This window comes from Canis lupus, chromosome 5, assembly GCF_003254725.2.
Source record: "Canis lupus dingo isolate Sandy chromosome 5, ASM325472v2, whole genome shotgun sequence".
NCBI lineage: Eukaryota > Metazoa > Chordata > Mammalia > Carnivora > Canidae > Canis > Canis lupus.
In genome coordinates, this window is record NC_064247.1 from 63,586,170 (window position 1) to 63,606,526 (window position 20,357).

Sequence of the window (20,357 nt, forward strand, 5' to 3'; positions counted from 1 at the left end):
ATTTATTTATGATAGACTGGTTGTGGGGGGTGGGGGGAGGCAGAGACACAGGCAGAGGGAGAAGCAGGCTCCATGCCGGGAGCCTGACGCAGGACTCGATCCTGGGACTCCAGGATCGCGCCCTGGGCCAAAGGCAGGCGCTAAACCGCTGAGCCACCCAGGGGTCCCCCCAAAGAAGATAGTTTTAAAGGCATTTTAGGGTACCTGTTATAGAACTGGAATAACAATACCAGTGTTTTATATGTCTATATTGCCAACACCTGTGATTTTTAGTTTTGTAATGATTCCTTCAGTAAGACATTATTTATTGAGATATCATACTTAAAATTGTAGAGGTTTTAGCAGTAATAGGTTTGATCACATTTGTGCCTTTGTGTATATTGGAAGAGATTTTACAATCTTTGAGTGTTAAGAACTATATGGAAAAATTTTCTAATAACATGTAAAAATATGACATTTAACACAAGTCACAAACAATTTAAGTAACTGTTGTGATATAAACCATAGAATTCCACACTGAGGTCTCTGTTTCCAAAGCTTTTTCATTCTTTAATTTTACTCATCTTGTTTTAACTTTCTAGACTTCCTTAGAAAAATAAGGGGTACATCAAATTCAGATTTAGAACCTGTTTCTGATATGTTAACTTGATTGTAATAATTATTGCATGATGTGTGTGTATATTAACATATTACACATTCAAATTCAGATTTAGAATTCAAATTCAGATTTAGAACCTGTTTCTGATGTTAACTTGATTGTAATAATCATTGCATGATGTGTGTGTATATTAAATTGACACATTGGACACCTTAAAAAATCATGTTGTACAACCTAAATGTATATAATTTTTACTTGTCAATGATACCCTCCATAAAACTGGGTTGGGGGAAATAATTTTAATGCAAGGGGAAGCAAAACCTGTTTCTATGATTCCGCTTTTCTGAGGCCAGTGTTGTGATGGGCTTTCAAGAACACTACCCACAGAGGGCTTTGACTTTCTCAAACCAGCAGAGTTCTTAAACTACAGAGGCAGGTGCTAATGTAGAGCTTTTTAAAATTTCTTTTTAATCATCTTTCTCATTCCCTGCTCTCATCTGATTCTTCTTTCATTTTTCCACATTTGCTGGCACTGTCTTGAGTAGATTTTGACCCCAAGACCATGTGACTTATTTTTGGATTCCAGTGGGGTATTTTCACCAAAGAAGGTTGGTTTTTCAAAGATTTTAGAAATATTAGAGTTAGATGAAGAGGATTTTTACAAGATATGTATATTGTTGAATGTCAGTAATTTTAATTTTTCTTTAAGGTAAAGATTAATAAACTAAGGACAATAACTGGTACCATGGAAGAAGTGATAAAAATTATAGAGGGAAATGCCAGGAGATGTGGGGACATTTTTTTTTTTTAAGATTTATTTATTTTAGGGGGAGGAAGGGCAGAGGGAGGAGAGAGAATCTCAAGCAGACTTCACACCGAGTGCAGAGCCCAATGCAGGGTTCAGTCCCACAACCTTGAAATCATGACCTGAGCCAAAACCAAGAGTTGGATGCTCAACCAACTGTGCCACCCAGCCGCCCCATTTTTTTTAAAGCATTTTTATAAAGTAAATGAAAATTAAGTATTTCTGGAGATTGTAGGAAGGGAAGATAATTTTCCCTCTACCCTTTTGAGTTCTTGGCTGAGAGCCTTGTAATAAAAGATTAATAAGAGACAAACCGAAACAAGTTTATGAATGTATATGCCTCATGTATGTGAATGTGTCTGCCCAGGGGAAAATGAGTGACTCCCCAAGATGGCTTAGAAATCAGATTTAAATACCATCCTGGTAGGAAAAGGGGAGAAGGGACAGAGACCTCTCAGGAGGGAATAAATGATTTTTGGGAAAGAGGAAGGGCCCTTGGGAGAATAGATGGGAGATGTGATCGTTTGTGACAAAGTCTGTCTGGGTGTGGTATCGACTTCTGGTGTCCTCTCCTGGGACACGAGACCATCCTCCTTGGTTGATGGACTCCCAGAAGGGACACGACAGCCGAGGTCATTTAGGAGAACTTATCTTCAGGCATGATGGGAAGCGGTCAAAGAAAACCTCTTCCTGTGTTTGCTGTTTTTCTGGTGCCATCAGCTCAAAATAATTAGTATGTCAAAGTGGCATATGTTGAGGTGGCATATTTTGTTACCCTTTAAGATTTTTGTCCAATTAGGTACAAAAATTATGATTAACCCATCCAGAGAATCAACCTGTCTTTATTTTTCTTTCGTATTCTTCATGCTTTGACATTATCAAGAATTGGATCTTGTTCTTTATCCCTGAACTCATGCTTTTAAATAGAATATATTAGTGCAGTTTGAGAAGGCCTGAAGAGTGTTTTTTTTTGTTTAATGGAATTACAGCTAGGAACTAGGAATAAATAAAAGACCTCCCTCTTTGAGGGATGGTGCATAATCCAGGAAGCCATTGGCTTCCTGTAGATCACTGTTACTGTCAAGCCCGCCCAGTGGTATTTGCTCCAAATTGATCATCTGTATCCTTTTTCAGACCCCACATCTAGTTAACCTCAATGAGGACCCACTAATGTCCGAATGCCTGCTTTATTACATCAAAGATGGAATTACAAGGTATATTTGTTTCTTTTGGTCACTTACTGTTTTCTGTTCTCTTAAAAAATTGAATAAAGGGAAGTTGTTTGTTGAAAAATTTGTTGTAATGATTTGCCGTTTTTCACGTCTGAAATAGTTACACACTATCCTGTCTTCCCAAATTATGTAAGTGCCTTAGTCATCTGAACCAGTTAACATGTAGTTTTCCCTAAAAACCCTAAGTAAAAAAATTTTTTTTTCTAACTTCTTATATGAATTCATTAGGGAGATTAGTTCACTCATGTCTTTTTATAAAGCTCAGCGAGTTACGCTGTTGTATCGTTGCTCTTTGGTTTCTTATTCTAATGTAGGGAGGTTGATTATATGTGAAAATAAAATTTGCAGTTGAAAGCCTCTGATAAAAAGAAACGATACCTTTTTTGTACATACCAAAGAATATTCTTTGAGAGAAAGAGGTTCGTTGTTTTCAGTGCTTTTTGTGTCTGAATTTCCCTGGGAAACACTTCCCCTTGTGTTCAGGGTTGGCCAAGCAGATGCTGAGCGGCGCCAGGACATCGTGCTGAGTGGGGCTCACATTCAGGAAGAGCATTGTATCTTCCGGAGCGAGAGAAACAACAGTGGGGACGGTGAGAGCTCCTGTCGTAGCTTTTCCAACAGCCTTTTAATTCTAGATTATTAGAAATCCCCAAGGCTTGCTGTTCCCTGTCTCTTTCAGTGATGCTTTCTCATACAATCTAATATTTGAAAATGGAGAAACCTGGCCTGCTTAAAATGCAGGGACAGACATAGCTATTTTACATGAAAATAGCCTGGACAAAAGGAGCTCTTTTGTGGCTGCCAAGAACCAACCAGGACAACATAGGCAATTAGGCTTGGTCTTGAATGTTAATTATTTACTAGACAAGAAAGGAACAAATACCCTGAGTAGTGGGAGATGTGAAGGATCTCTAATCTTAACCCACGAGAGCTTATTTTTATCTAAAAGGGAAGAAAAAGTCAATCTTGATTTTTGCCTGGGTTACTAACAAAAAAATGATGTAATGGTATTTTTGTGCTATATGACTCATTCCTTTCGTCAAAATATTAGCTGCTTTTAATCTTAAGTTTCGGGTTAGTACCTATATCTTATACTTAAGATTTCCTTTTTTATGGACTGAACTGTCAGATATCACCAAAACTAACATTCCAGTCTTCTTTTGAGGGTTGTCAAATGCATTTAACTGTTTCTTTTAGCCATACCCCAAAATGGTTTTGATACCCTAAAATGAACTATTATATAGATGCTTTGCCACTTGGTTACGGAATGTATTCTAGTTACCTGAAACCTCATGGTCATCTCCTTTCCATTGTTTTATTACAGTGGTTTGTGATGCTAATACTAGTTTGTGTTCTTAGTTATTGTGACCCTAGAGCCCTGCGAACGCTCAGAAACCTATGTAAATGGCAAGAGGGTGGCCCAGCCTGTTCAGCTGCGGTCAGGTGAGACTGGGAAAGTTGTTTTGTTTTGTTTTAAGTACTTTGCTTTTTCCATTTTTTTTCCTTTTTTTTCTTTTTTAAATTTTATTCATTTATATGAGGGGGGTAGAGAGAGACAGCATGCAAGAGGGGGTAGGGGCAGAGGAGAGGGAGGAGGAAGCAGACTCCCTGCTGAGCGAGGACCCTGCTGTAGAGCTCAGTCTCAGGATCCTGAGATCATGACCTGAGCCAAAACCAAGAGTTGGATGACTGACAGAGCCACCCAGGCACCCCTGAGACTGGGAAAAGTTTGAAGTCTTCAATAAAGAACATGTTTGTGTGAGCAACTCTAGCTTTGGACTCTTTGTTTAAAGACTGACTTGTAATAGTCAGCATTTGGATGTGTGTTCTTGTAAAACTCCAAAAACTGTCTTTTTGTCTTAGGGAAAGGGAGGGGGAGAGAGGTTTTTAAAACCTAGATAGGTATACTTTTAAAAAATGGCTTCTTAACTGCTTCTGTTTTGTACTAGGAAACCGTATTATTATGGGTAAAAACCATGTGTTTCGTTTCAACCACCCGGAGCAAGCACGGGCAGAGCGGGAAAAGACTCCTTCTGCTGAGACCCCCTCTGAGCCTGTGGACTGGACATTTGCCCAGAGAGAACTTCTGGAAAAACAAGGGATTGATATGAAGCAGGAGATGGAAAAAAGGTAATGCACAAATATGATGTGGCCTCCATGACTATCACTTCTTTTAACATCTGGTGTATATAACACTCATGAAACAGCCCAGTGATTTCACACATTTATTCTTTCTTCTCTTGTTTTTCTTTTCCTTCTAGACTACAGGAGATGGAGATCCTATACAAAAAGGAGAAGGAAGAAGCAGATCTTCTCTTGGAGCAGCAGAGACTGGTAGGAGTCTGTCCTGAACCCTGTGTTAGGAAAAAGGGCAGCTTACTCCCATACCATCCCGGTTCCACAGATAAGCACTCACCCCGATTGCTTGTCCAGCTCTCACTGATACCATATGCTATTCTCTCATTTCCTTAATGGAGAATGAACTTACAACTCCTGGTAGCCTTAGCCTGAAAAAGTGTCCATAAAGGTACAGTTTTGTGCCTATTATGTCTTAAAGTCAAATCTTTAGTTCTAGCAAAACCAAGTGCTTTTTGAGGAACTAGTGGGAGCTTTTCTGGTAGCCTTTGCCTCTTAGTAGTGGTTTTTGAGTATGCATCAGTGGTGATTCTTTTAATGATAATTATATTGAATATTGAATTTGGTGGGTGTTTGCCTTGGTTTTGTTTCTGATCACCTGATAGTACTAATTCTCTGCTCTTGGGCTGACTTGGGGATTGTTCTTGTGCTGGGCAGACTTTTTGTTTTTTCTTTTTCTTTTTTCAGTTAAACTGTCTAAAAGTGCTGCTGCACAGTTGCATGTGTTTATCTTTTTCTGTTCCCCTGCATGGAGTGTGAGTTCTCAGTAAGGGTCTCTGTGGCATGTGGGAGGTTAGTAGAAGCAGGGGCTATGCAGCCCCCTCAGACAGCAAAAGGAAGCCTGGTTTCTCCAGGTTGAGAGAGGGTTCGGGTGAGCAGCCAAGAAGTTGGTTTAAGGTTGCAGCTGATAATGTTAATAATGGGTTTAGCATTTTATGATGTAAATTGATTCTCTAAGTTTGATAGGAATTGAATCTCATGAATACGAAAGTTGATCCATTAGATTTTCATTTTTAAAGCCATCCAGTTTTGGTTAACAAAGCCCTGGTCATAAAAGGCTTCTTGGCATTCATTTGATATGTAAGAAAAAGGTATAATAAACCTTTGGGTACTGTGGATACAATTTAGGATTTTTTAAGATTCATAGTTCTTTTAAGATAAGGGGGTTTTAAGGAGGAAGCTGGGATACTGGTTTCTTCCCTTAGCATAAAGCATAAAGCACAGCATCTAAAATACTGTGTGTAAACTGCAGCCTTCTGGTCATTCTCTGCTTTGGAGAAGAGAGTCTGTTGCTAAATGGGCCAGAAGCACCAAGGGCTCCAGCAAAAACAGCCAGGACCACTCATTTCTTAGGCCGGGCAGTGGGTTAAACCAGTTAGTTATATTGGAAACTGTAGTGAAGTCCAAGAGATAATGGATTGTAAGAATAAATCAAGTGTTTGGGGCAAGATAATAGCAGTATTCAAGTCCCTTCGAGAGGCCTAGTTGACATTTAGTTTTTAATGAAAACGGAAGGATTTGGCTACCGTGTGACTAGGGGATTGAAAGGTTTGTGATACATGAGAAGCCTTTTATCTTAACGTATAATCTAATAACATGCCTCTGATGTTCACAGATCAAATGAGGACAGGTATCATTAAGCTCTGTGTATCATTAACAGTAGTACTTTGTTTAGTGCTTTATAATTTACAGGGAGCTTTAACATCCATCTTTTTTTTTTTCGATTCCCAAAACAGCCCTCCTTGATAGGAGTGTGTGTGTGTAAATAAAATGAGTAATATTACTTCCAATGTATAGTTGAGGAAACCAAAGCTAAAAAATGCTGTCTTGCTTACTCTTAAACACCTGTTAAATCATGGGTCTGAGGCTTAATCTTGGGTCTTCTGAATTGTTTCAGTGTCCTTTCCAGTAAGAGCAGTGCTGCTTCACCAGATGGGAGTCCTATTAAAGTACAGGTGCTATTTCAGTAGGTCTGGGGTGGTACCTGAGAGTCTTTGTTTCTAACAAGCTCCCAGGTGATAACCAATGTTGTTGGTCCCAAGACCAGCCTTTGAGGGACCAGGTGAGAAAGAATGATGATGGCTGGTGCTCTCCATAACCAAGAGCTGATGATCATTCTTTGCTCTGAAATAAAGATGATGACCGTTAAATAAAGGGAAAGTAATGTCTCTAAGACATTCTCAGTTTCCAGGGGACATACTTAGTTTGCAAGTAATCAGGTTCTGGTTGTCGTATGTTCTGTGTATCTGAAAACAAGCTAGGATTTTTAAGAGCAGCTCCTTAATGCAAGGATGTTGCTTTCCTCCTCTAAGTCCAATTGTCTATACCATTTAGATTTCTTGTCCTCCAGAGGAATTGATTTCTAATGCCTTAGCCTGAAGAATATCTGGCAGTAGCAATACTGAATAGAAAATACATTTTTTATGACCCTGTATTGGTCAACCAACAGATACATTTTGAATGCACCTTATGAATAAACAGAGAGGATACAAAGGAATAATTATTCAGTAAATATGCATTTAATGTTGTACATAATCATTTTTGCATAATGACAGCATTAAAAAATGGAATTCAGGCTCATGAGTTTTCTATTATAATAGTTCCCCAAGTGCGTCATATTGTCCCACTGCTGAACATTCTCTTCTAGTTAGTGCTCTATTACACACCTGGTCCTTTCTGTGCTTGCTTTTTCACCTACGTCTTTTAGGTATTTTCTCTCTTCTGTCTGCACAAGCTCCTTGCAGAGTCTCTTCAGGAGGTCTTTGTGTTGGGATTTAGTGAAAACATCATTTAGTGACATGAATTGGCCAGATCTGAGTATTTTTTCCAACCCTGCAATAAGTGAATCTAAATATCTTTAAATCTTTTTTGTTGTGAGATAGGGTGTACACCTTGGCACATAAACTTTGCATACAGAGTTTTTAGTGTTGTGGCCAGTATGGGATGTGGGGGCTGTAAGGAGAACATATTCTACAAAGTCAATATGATAGTATTTTATTTTATTTGTTGGAGGAGGGATAGAGGGAGAGAGAATCTTAAGCAGGTTCCACACCTAGCACAGAGCCTGACGTGGGGCTGGATCTCACAACCCTGAGATCATGACCTGAGCCAAAATCAAATCAGATGCTTAACTGAATGAGCTATCCAGGTGCCCCTAATGGGACAGTATTTTAAAAAGGAAAAAAAAAAATGATGGCCACTTAATTTGAGTTCCTTTGGATTTATGTAGACTTTCTCATTTATTTATGTTTTGTTTTAGAGTCTAAAGACCTAATCTCTATCTCTCAAGTGTAATATGAAAGCAATGATTAGAATATATGTTATTTTGTAGATTAGGTAGTATTCATTTCATCTTTGAACAATCTTGAACAGAAAAAAAAGCTGAGATGGGATGAATTGATAGTTGTCAGTTATGTGGGAACAGTCAGAATGTATTATGTAATGTAAAACTTAGCTTATACATACTGGTAAGACCTTTTTTCTCTACTGTTTATTAGTGTCCTCTTTTATCACTTCAGATTAAACATTCTGAGGCTTAAACTAAAAATGAAAAGGAAAAAAAGTATACAGAGTCTACAAATTTAACTCTATCTGTTGTTTTGTTGTTACATTTTCAACTAGGTAGGGCTTATATGCAGGCTTAGCACCCATTTATGGACCAACAGAAATAATAAAGATCAGCACCTCCAAATTGAGGGATCAAATTATTGTCATTATTGTTAAAAGTTATTTTTTTAGAAATAACTGTGCATAGAAAGTAACTGTACATAGGATTCTTTGGCCTAGAAAGTAAGATATTATTTACTAGATGTAATTTTGGTAATCACAGCCAAGTGAAAGAGTACTGTTTTTGTTTTTGTTTTTGTTTTTTTTAACCTAGACTATCCTGAACTGCTCTTCTAAGTGAATTGTTGCTTTTCCAAGGAACTTTTATTTCCTGAATAGAACTTCTTCTTAAGCCTATCCATCATAGGGACTTTTAAACCGAGCATTGCTTTCGTGTTATAAAGATATGCTTATGTTAGTTAGGAACAATTGATTATTATCCTGATAACCCTTGAAGACTAATTAGTTGGATAGTTGGGCTGTTTTACTTGGTCCTAAAATAGCAGCCTGACTGCCCAACTAAAGTTTTTGAAAAAGAGGTAAAGCTGGAAAGACAGAATTAGAGACAGCATCTTAAAGTGGATCTATTTTACATAAGCAGAATATAATCTGTTTTATGTGCTGATAGGAAGAGTTGTCACTTAAAGTGATACTCCTCAAGTAGATAGAAATGCCGTGAATTTTCATAGATAGAAAATATCTTGTATTTATTAGAATATTACTTGGGGAATTTTAAATGTTTAATGAGAGTATATTTGCCTAGCTTAATTTATGTTCCAGAAACTTCTTAAAATTTTGGAGGTGAAGTGTTTATTGGTTTAAGTGTGTGAAAACAAAAAAGGAGACTCACTATATGATCCTTTTCTTTTATGCTTTCTTGTTCTCTGGATAACAAACGTTAATCGTACAAATGTAGTGCATCAATTTGGCTTGACAAGAAAATAGTAAATCCCATATATGCTCATGGAAGGACTAGTTTCAAAACTCACTTGTCTTCTAGAAAAAACAGTTTGGGTTAATAAGAACCTCATGTGATCTGCTAATAGGGATTCATTTTTAACATCATCCCTGTTTGACTGCTTCTTTTTCTACCTTCTCCTCTTCTAACTTTTTTCTAGGGCTGCTCTTTTTAGTAAAGCTAAACAAAACGTGGCATCCTACAGCCTTACTAACCTTTGTTAATCCGCCTGCTCGTCACATCTTGTATGGCATCTGTGCTCACTCATGGGGGAAAGAGTTTCTGGAAGAAGCAACAGCAATAACCAAGGCAAATGTGGGGACATGGCTGCATGGGTTTTAGCATGTGTGGGGCGTAGATTTTATTGCATTTTCTCAGGATTGTGGAGGTGTTATTTCGCAGCATTTTATTAATAACTTCACATGACCTTAGAGGGAAAGGTCACTGTGTCAATCCTCCTAAGAAATGGGATTGCAGATTTCATCACATAAGCCAGAAAGTGGGAATTCACATTTGTGTTACTAAACAAGCAAAAGCAAATCTTTATATTATGATCTGTATATACTTATGTGTTAATAAACTTACACACCACTTAGGGGGTTTTTGTTTTATCTTTTTTTTTTTTTTTTTTTTTTAGTTTATTTTATTATTATTATTATTTTTTTTTTTGGTTTTGGTTTTAAATTTGGTTAAGGCTCTTTTGCTTGTTTTTTCTTCAATTTAATTTTCCTTTTTTACATTTTAATTTTGGTTATTTCGGGGCCATTTTTTGATTTTGTTTTTCCAAAGGACGCGGATTCTGATAGCGGGGACGATTCTGACAAGAGGTCCTGCGAAGAGAGCTGGAAACTGATTACTTCTCTGAGAGAAAAGCTACCTCCCAGCAAGTTGCAAACCATTGTTAAAAAATGTGGCCTCCCTAGCAGTGGGAAGAAACGAGAACCAATTAAAATGTATCAAATCCCCCAAAGAAGGCGCCTGAGTAAAGATTCCAAGTGGGTCACCATCTCAGATCTTAAGATTCAGGCAGTAAAAGAGATATGCTATGAGGTTGCACTCAACGATTTTAGGCATAGTCGGCAGGAGATTGAAGCCTTGGCCATTGTTAAGATGAAAGAGCTTTGTGCCATGTATGGGAAGAAAGATCCCAATGAGCGGGACTCCTGGAGGGCAGTGGCCAGGGATGTCTGGGACACTGTTGGTGTAGGGGATGAAAAGATTGAAGACATGATGGCCAGTGGTAAAGGTGGAACTGATGTAGATGACCTCAAGGTTCATATCGATAAGCTGGAAGATATTTTGCAAGAAGTTAAAAAGCAAAATAATATGAAAGATGAGGAAATAAAAATCTTAAGAAACAAAATGCTCAAAATGGAGAAAGTCTTGCCACTGATTGGATCCCAAGAACAGAAAGGCCAAGGAAACCATAGATCAAAGGAACCCGTTGGTGCTAGTGTCAGTAGCAAGTCTGAGAATGACGGAAGCAGAGGGGACAGTGGAGACCTTGGGAAAGAAGAGCGCGTTTCCCAGCTGATGAATGGGGATCCAGCTTTTAGACGTGGACGTCTGCGCTGGATGAGGCAAGAGCAAATCCGCTTTAAGAATCTGCAACAGCAAGAGATTGCAAAGCAGCTGCGTAAGCAGAATGTACCTCATAGGTTCATCCCTCCTGAGAACCGCAAGCCCCGCTTCCCCTTTAAGAGCAACCCTAAACACAGAAACTCCTGGAGCCCTGGGACGCATATCATCATAACAGAAGATGAGGTAATAGAGCTTCGAATCCCAAAAGATGAAGACGGAAGGAAAGGAAATAAAGAGGAGACCCAAGAAAAGGGGGGTAGAACAACTTCTAAGGATCTCCAGTTACCATGGGGCTCTCAGGGCACTCGAAGTCAAGATCACATCCAAGTTAGCAAGCAGCATATTAACACTCAACAACAGCCACCTCAGTTACGCTGGAGAAGCAATTCTCTCAATAATGGTCAACCGAAAAGTACGCGCTGCCAGGCATCTGCCTCCTCAGAATCATTAAATTCCCACAGTGGTCACCCCACTGCTGATCTGCAGACTTTCCAGGCAAAGCGCCATATTCACCAGCACCGTCAGTCTTACTGTAATTATAACACTGGAGGTCAGTTAGAGGGCAGTGCAGCCGGTTCCTTTCAGAAGCAGACTGACAAGCCCAACCACTGTAGCCAGTTTGTGACACCTCCAAGGATGAGGCGCCAGTTTTCGGCACCCAATCTCAAAGCTGGTCGAGAAACCACAGTATAAATTACTGGACAAACTTGAAATCTTGGTGGAGGAAACAGGCAATGTTAGCTTATGATTTGAGTTGGTTCTAGCCTTGGCCTTGAGTTCCTAGTATTTACATTATGGTTTTAATGTTGCGTTCCTACGAATCTTAACTGATTTTAATATTGTTAAAACACTGGTAGACATTTCAACACCTCCCTTTTGTTTGTATGCCATAAGTGGGCAGTTTCTGGAATTTTGTTTTTTTTTTTTTTTTTTTTTTTTTTTTTTTTTTTTTAATTTTTTTATTTATTTATGATAGTCACAGAGAGAGAGAGAGAGAGAGGCGCAGAGACACAGGCAGAGGGAGAAGCAGGCTCCATGCACCGAGAGCCTGACGTGGGATTCGATCCCGGTCTCCAGGATCGCGCCCTGGGCCAAAGGCAGGCACCAAACCGCTGCGCCACCCAGGGATCCCGTGGAATTTTGGACAAAACACTGAGACCTCCCTTATTTTTCTGAGACTTTCCTCCTTGGTGCCTAGATAATACACTTATTTACACAGACTGGTCTTATTTTGGTGTAAATTTGTTAATATTTTCATACTGCCTATAAACTGATTGTATATCCAGAAAGACCTGCCTCTTGGTTTGCAGACATTCTAGAGGGGAATTTGATACACAGAATTAAATGTCTATTATTTCCCCATAAATGTTAGACATTAGTTTAATAACATTTGACTATGTGGACACAGCTTTGGATTTCTTATCCATGTCTGTTCCTGCCTTTAAATACAATTGGAATTTTTATAAGCCAAAACTATATGTCTTTGGACATAGTTTATAGTACACAGCTTTGTATCCTTTCACAGAACTTCCCCATCTTCTTCTACCATATTTTACATAGAACTGATTCCGTAGGTTTGTTTGTTTGTTTGTTTTTTAATGTATCAGTATGTGTATGAAATTTGTCATAATACTGAAATCTTTAAATTGGCACCATTTCTGGATTTGTTTTTAGTTTGCTTTTTGAAGTTTAGCATATCATTTCTCACATACACAAACGCACGCACACACACACACACACACTCTGAACCATTCACCAAAATCATGCCAACAAAATGCTTGTATGGCTCCTTGAGCAGTATGTATAAGTTCACAGGGAGGTTATTGGTGGCGAGGGAAGAGGTGGGATGTGGGGAGAAGGCCACAGCGTATGGCTCTGTGCTATTTATTCTCAGTAGATGACGAGATCATGAAATAAATTAACTTTGGTTGGGTTGAGAATAAAGGAGATGATGTATAATAAACTATTCTTTGCGTAACAGTAGTAATGCACACAGATAGATGCTGAAGCAAGGAGAGAAGTCCTGATAAACGTTTATTGTATCAATACCTCACTCTTCTTTGTCGTGGTCTCAGTTTGCCTCACTGGAGAATCCACTAAAAAATACGGATATTAATGGAAGAAAAGAATAGTTTTCTACATCCTTCCTCATCTCTTGAACTTCTCAGCAACTTTTTAAAGAGGCAGTGCGAAGAGCCAGAGATGTCTGTGATACTGCCTGACTCGCGTTGACGGCTCCCCTGAGTCATGGAGTCACCTGCCCAACACTTGTCTTCAGACAGTGTGGAATTGCAACCAACATAGTGATTAGCATTCAAGGAAGCCTTAAAGATTGTGATTATATGGTTTTCTTTTCCTTTGCGTGTGGGCTCTATGCCTTATTAGAATACATTATTTTTAACCATAGGGGTTTTGTTTTGTTTTGCTTCTAAGAAAATGCTTTCTTAATACACAGAAAGTTGCTTCCAATTAACTTTCAGGGTATTTTTGCTTTTGTAGCTAAAACGGTTCTAGTCTTCAGCTGAGGTTTTATGGAAGATGAGACAGATTCGGCAGATTAGGGTGAATGATATTTGTAATGGCTGGACTTAATTGAGACAATCTCCTGTACCATGTGGTTTGAGAAATTCAGTAGGCTATTTCAGATCAGTCATTTCAGTGCATCTTGTATAAGCCCTGGTTCTTTATTATTCTTAGATATGTTAATTGCTCCTTTCTTGCAAAAAATTCATTGTCTACTACAGGTTTCCCCCACTATCCAAAGGTAGAGTGTTTCCGTGAAACCTTTCATAAGCAGAAAATGGTGTAAAGTGAAGAAGCCGTTACCATTAATTTATATGGAAAAAATTTTTGAGGGTTCCCAGACTCAAAAAAAAAAAAAATTTTCTTACACTTTTCTGATACCTTATGACACATCTTGCTAACAGATGCACAAAATAAATCGAGATAAAGCGCAGATGTACATCACAGTTCAGAGCTCTGGTAGCTGGATGCTGAGCTGCTATGTGTATTTCCCAGAAAAGAGCGTGGTGGGGTCACTAGCTGCATGCGCATCCTACCTCTAAACTGGCTCCCTGCAAAACAAACAGACACACTAAATGCAGTTTTTTTATAAAAACAAAAATCCTCTTTGGATTTCTTTCAGTTAGCAAAAATAGGTACTAATATAGGTCTTTCATAGAAGCAAAGTGGCCTAACACACAGTCTCGAATTGGGGGGGATACCTGTATTAATAATAGTAATAATTGACTTGGCTTTCAACTCTGTAGTAAAAGTGGGCTCTCATTTCCCTACTTGAAATAACATAGGATAGGCTTATACATTTTCATTTTTATGGTGACCTTTTAATCTTGTTATGAGCAGGTGCCTCCCTTTCCTGCTAAACAGTGGGAGTGATGAGGTGATATTATAGAATGAAAAGTAATACAGCATTTTCATTTACAAATGTGGGTTGTGGTAAGCACTGTACCCACACTGATATTCCAAAGAATTAGGTTTGTGTTTGTGCTTCATCTGCTGATCTAGGTGCCCTCGTATTGCTAAAACGTTTAGATCTCTAAAGGAGCCCTAATTTCAGACCAGAAAGAAATGAACCAAGGTTTGATTGATTGCCACATATGTCTCCTCCTGTATTTCAGAGCAGATGCTTGTCTTAGAAAATAACAGGGTGAATAAAATGGCTTCATTGACTTTTTACTAAATGAGCTTACTAGTGCCATGCTTTTGTGAGTTATTGGTATAGCTTACATTGTTTTGTTTTTAAATTTGACAGGATCTCTCCATAAGCCTAAATACTACATGACCAAAGAGAAATGGTCATCATTAAACTGTTAATTATGTTATTGAAGTATTGATAGCTATTATAGAAAAATGGGGGGGTGTGCTACTGAAATATAATCTGAAAATTACAGAAATGTGAAGGAGTGCTAATTAGTATAGTTTTATATACCACAATGGTATTCCCTGAAGAGTTAAAGACATCCTGTTCATCTAATAAGTCTAAACCAAAGGGCTTTTCCTTTTTCCTTTTTCCTTTCTTTTTTTTTTTTTTTTTTTTTTTTTTGGTCTCAAATTCTTTCTAGCACTTCAGATTGTTTTCTCCATTCACTGGAAATGCAATGAGTGGAGATTTTTATTCCATTGAACTGACATGAAGTGACCTCTTGTGCTTTAGGTACAGGTTGATGCTGAAAATAAACACAACACAGCACAGAGTTTGCCACACCGATGTCTGCAGTAAAGGCTGTCAGACTGCAGGAAGTTACGTAGATTTCCTCTGGTTAGCTGCTATACCCCTTGTGCCTGACTGGTCAATTGTAGACTTGCCTTGATGATTTGTTCAAAAGCCTGGGAGGAGGGGAAGCTGACATGTTCTGGTGTGCTGTAGTGAAGACACCTTCTCAGGTGCAGTGCAGACCAACATTTATCCTGAACTGTGTTAGAGCCAGAGTCTGCGTTTTGAGCAGTTTTCATAATCATCCAGTGTATGTCATCTTTCCAAGATTTCAAAATCTGCTCTAGATACTTAGTTTGAACCACTCTAGGTTGTGAAATGTATTGGTTTCCTGCCATCATTACTGTAAAAAGAAGTTGTTAATCTTCTTGTTAATGAACTATGGATTTCTCCCCTAATTTCTAAAATAAAGTGCTTGAAGATTGTCTTTGAGTGTAAGATCTACCTTTTCAGAAAGGGAGTTAGTTTGTTATGTTAAAAAAGTAAAGTCCTTATTCAATAAAAGCTGAAACCATCTTTTAAGAGTGTGATTTCTCTCTGATTTGGGAAGAAGGAAAAGTGAAGCAGGGTGGTGTTAAGTCTGGTCCTGACTTTTTTATTTAATCCTTTTTCATCAGAAGATGGTTGCAAATCACATCTTTTTAAAATGTATTTCTGCATAAACTTGATTCATTTAAAGCTCTTGGTTTCTGTTCCCTTTTCTGTTTATCAAAATTCTATTTTAAATGGGATCTTTACTATTTTATGCCATGTTTTATTTAAATAAAATTTTGTCTAGTATAAGTTGAGTTTACCTTAACTGTGTTTTCAATCTTTTTATCATATAATCTGAAAGTTTTAAAAATGCCTTTCATATGGCTAGAAACTGAATTTCTACAAAGCTTTCAGTAACTCTGTTTAGCCTCTCTTTTCCCCCTTAATCTCTGCTTTTCTCCACCCAGATTATTAGTGGTGTGCTAGAGGTGACACAGGATAAAGCAGAAGAGTTTTCTAGAGTGGGCCGTCAGTCTCATTGATCATTTGGAAATGACATTTTTTATATTGAAAAATGACACAATCATGTATTATGGATTAGAATACAAAATCTACGAGTCTTTTTTTTTCCTCTTGTGAGTTTATGATATGAAATTTGGAACTTGAGAAAAATATTATACTTGGATGGGTCTGCTTCAGGTCTCATACCCTGTCACTCAGGGTACTTGTTGCCAAGATCTGACCATTTCTAGGGTGACACAGATGACAATTCCAGTGCAGTATGAAGTGTGCAGTGATCGTTGTGCACACAAGGGGAGAGTGGGGTAAGGTGTTTGAAGGAAGAGGCCTTGAGCCAAGAGCAGAGCCCCAGAGTACAACTGGGAATTTATCCAAGTAAAGAATGGCAGAGTGAGAGAGGAATCACGTCAGGTCCAGGGAACTGCTAGTAACTTGAGGTGGTCAGAACAGCAGCTATGTATCAGGGAGAGGTAATAGATGAGGAGCACAGGGGAAACAGAGGCCACATCATGGCATGCTAAGGAGTTGGGATTTTATCCTGAGTGTGATGGGAAGCTACCAAATGATTTTATACAGGGAGTTTGCATGGTTAGATTCACCTTTTAGAAATGGTTAAAATTTGGGTTGAAAGGAGGCAAATTGAGAGCCTAGTGTTCCATTTGGGAAGTTGCTGTATGGACTAAATGAGAATGCTTTCCACCCAAAGCCAGGGACAAAGGAGAGAGGGAGACTCTGATTGAGATACAATCAACAAATTCGTTTGTGAGTGGGATAAACCCTGTGTGTACAGCCCGAAGGGTGATGAATGCGCGCAGTTGGATCATGGTTGGAAAGTAAATGAGACCAAGACGGCACTGGGGGGGCCTGGGAAGAAATAGGAGCCACTCAGATCTAAGAACAGGTGTTGTAGGATCCCTGGAGGGAGAAGTCATGGTGCTGCAGGTGGGGAGCAGGGTACAGTGTTGACAAGAACTGGGACGTGGATAGCTCGTTTCCGGCTATTGCTTGATAATTATAATCTGCCACTACAAAAGGAAGGCAGTATTAGCAAAAGGAGCCAAGTCTCTAATGTCATAAACAGATCTAACCAGAAATCCCGGATTGGTGACATTGATTTGACCTTAAATGTCACCTCGGAGATGCTCCAGTGTGGCATTGTCATCTTTCTGAGAGTGCTCTTCCTACCTTGTCTCTTCACTTCTGTCTTGGACCCTAAGCCACTGTCCACATAGCAACCGGCATCATCCTGTAAAAGCAAAAATCAGATTGTAGGAGTGGACTCTGGTGGCTTTCTGTTGTGCTTTAAACTCTAACCCTTCTTACTGTAGCCTACAGAGCTTTCCATGTTCTGGCTGCTTGCCTGCTTCTCTGACTTCATCTCTTAACATTCCCATACTGCAAGCACTTCAGACTTTTTGTTCCTTGAACATGCCAAGTTTGTCCCCACCTTTGGGCTTTTGCACTTCCTCAGTGCCGGAATCCGCATCATGTGTAACTCCTCTTCCGGACCTGTGTTCACATGTACTTCTGCTGCCCCAGCCCTCCCCAAGCCAGCTCTCCCAGGTTTAATAATGACAGCCTGTAATTGTTTTTGTGCTTGTTTGGTTCTTCCATGGGAATATAAACTCACCTAGAATAAATGCCTTATCTGTCAAGTTAGCGCTACCGTCCCTTTGTACATATTATCAGAAGAATGGTTCTGAAACTGGTGTGCATCAGAATTCCCTGGGGGCTCATGAGAGCACAAACTGCTGGTCCCATCTCCAAAGTTTGACTCAGGAGGTCTAGGGTATGACCATTTGCATTTCTTTTTTTCTTTTCTTCTTTTTTTTTTTTTTTTTTTTTTTAGAGAGAGATGGGGGCGGTCAGGGGCAGAGGAAGAGGGAAAGAGAGAATCCCAGACAGGCTCTACATCCAGCACAGAGCCTAACATGGGGCTTGATCCCACGACCCCTAGATCATGACCTGAGCTGAAATCAAGAGTCAGACTGAGCCACCCAGGTGCCCCATAATTTGCATTTCTGATACGTTCCCAGATGATGCTGATGCTACTGGATTATCAGCACCCACCTCTGAGAACCACTGATCTAGAACAGGGGTTGGCAAACTGTTCATGTACGAGACCTGTTAGTAAATATTTTAGGCTCTGTGGGCTCCATGGTCTCTGTTGCAACTACTCAGCTCCCCTGCGACAGCTGAATAGCAGTATACAAAGGAACAAGTGTGGCTATGTGTCAGTAAAAATTTTTATTTATAAAAAATGGGCTTGGGTTTGTTGCATAGGCCATAGATTGTCAACCCTGATCTAAAAGATAGGAACTTGGGGATCCCTGGGTGGCGCAGCGGTTTGGTGCCTGCCTTTGGCCCAGGGTGCGATCCTGGAGACCCGGGATCGAATCTCACGTCGGGCTCCCGGTGCATGGAGCCTGCTTCTCCCTCTGCCTATGTCTCTGCCTCTCTCTCTCTCTGTATGACTATCATAAATAAATAAAAATTTTTAAAAAAATAAAATAAATAAAAGATAGGAACTTTTGAGAACTTCCACTAGTAGCTTACTGCATGACTATATACTGATCTAGAAGACAGATAAGCACCAGATGGTAGTGATTCCATGGTGAATGGCAGATACCCAGCCTTAGGAAGTTCACAGTTGTGGATAAGATAGCCATTAGCCCAGCAGTCACACCAGTAGTTCTAGGGTATATTTGTGATAAATGCTATGAGGGAGAAATGCAAAGTACTCTGAAAGTTTACAATTGGGAGACTCGGAATGAAAGATGCCCTTTCCTTGCTCTCAGCTGATGACCTCCATTTTGCTACACTGAGATAAAGAAGTGATCCTAAGAAGACCTCCTTTTCTGCCCACTTGTAGTTTGTGCATCCATCATGCATCTTTTCCTCCTGGTGGTGGATGGACTGGCCTCCTTCTACCTTAGCCCTGTCATTTTCCCAGCATTCCATCTTCTATCCCCTTCTCAAGAACTCACCATACATTTACCCTTTTCTTGAACACCTCCATTCAAGCATGGCTTTGTTTTACTACTTGGAAAGCACTCCTATGTTGCCTGAGAGCCACTGTTCCATTTCTCTGTTGCTTTTTATAGAAATGCTTCTTAAAGAGTTTGCTGTATGTTTCCCACTTGTCCACCGCTATTATTTCTTCTTGTTTATCCGTTGTTTCTTTTCCCCATTCTTGCTTGAACTCACTCTAGTCAGACTCATGTTCCATATCACCACAGTGAAGTCCCTCTTCTCAGAGTCACCAAAGATCTCCACAGTGACAAACCTGGTGATGTTTTCTTAGTCCTCTGCCCTGACCTCAAGACGCCAATACACAACTATGACCTGATAACCTTATAGCTGACTGGCAGCTAGCTCAGGCCAAAACTCCAAGAGCCATCCACAATTGCCCTCTTTTTTCTCACATCCTGTGACCACATCATCAGTATGTTGTATTTCTTCTACCTGTGAAGCATACCCCAGCTCCATTCTCTGTTCACCACCTTTCCTGGCACCCTGGGCCACCTACCACCATCTCCCTCAGCACTGCTATGACAGTATCATGACTGCTGTCCTCAAGCTTTCCTCCATGGAGAGTAATGTTTTTATTTATTTTAAAATTTAAAAAAATATTTAATTTATTTATTCATGAGACACGCACAGAGAGAGGCAGAGACATAGGCAGAGGGAGAAGCAGGCTCCATGCAGGGAGCCCGACGTGGGACTCAATCCCGGGTCCCCAGGATCAGGCCCTGGGCTGAAGGCAGCGCTGAACCGCTGAGCCACCTGGGCTGCCCAAGAGAGTGATGTTTTTAAAACATGTATTAGACCCATATTACTTCCCAGCTCTAAACTGCCTGATGGCTTCCCTTAGAATGAAATCCACAGTCCTTACCATGTCCCAAAAGGTCATCCATAACCCAGTCCCTGTCTGCCTCCTTCGCAACTATGTTTCTGAGCCTTCTTGATCCTTACTCCACGCACGCAGGTTTTCTTGCTTTTCCTTAAAACACACCAGCCTCAGGCAGCCTGGGTGGCTCAGCGGTTTAGCGCTGCCTTCAGCCCAGGGTGTGATCCTGGAGACCTGGGATCGAGTCCCACGTCGGGCTCCCTGCATGGCACCTGCTTCTCCCTCTGCCTCTCTCTCTCTCTCTCTCTCTCTCTCTCTGTCTCTCATGAATAAATAAATAAAATCTTTAAACAAACACCAGACT

The 20,357-nt window shown here is 39.7% G+C and overlaps 1 protein-coding gene across 11 annotated transcripts in view; it reads left to right on the forward strand.

The window, feature by feature from the left end:
* The window catches only part of KIF1B (kinesin family member 1B), a 149,929-nt gene that overhangs the window by 77,269 nt on the left and 52,303 nt on the right, over window positions 1–20,357 (forward strand). For 10 of the 11 annotated variants that reach the window (XM_035715806.2, XM_035715814.2, XM_035715810.2 and 7 more), the window contains 5 exons: window positions 2,538–2,617; window positions 3,119–3,225; window positions 3,995–4,078; window positions 4,585–4,765; window positions 4,897–4,969. In XM_035715806.2, coding sequence (XP_035571699.1) covers window positions 2,538–2,617; window positions 3,119–3,225; window positions 3,995–4,078; window positions 4,585–4,765; window positions 4,897–4,969 — 525 coding nt within the window. Of the gene's footprint in view, window positions 1–2,537; window positions 2,618–3,118; window positions 3,226–3,994; window positions 4,079–4,584; window positions 4,766–4,896; window positions 4,970–10,124; window positions 11,827–20,357 lie in introns of those variants that run through there. The other variant, XM_035715816.2, reaches the window with a different exon arrangement.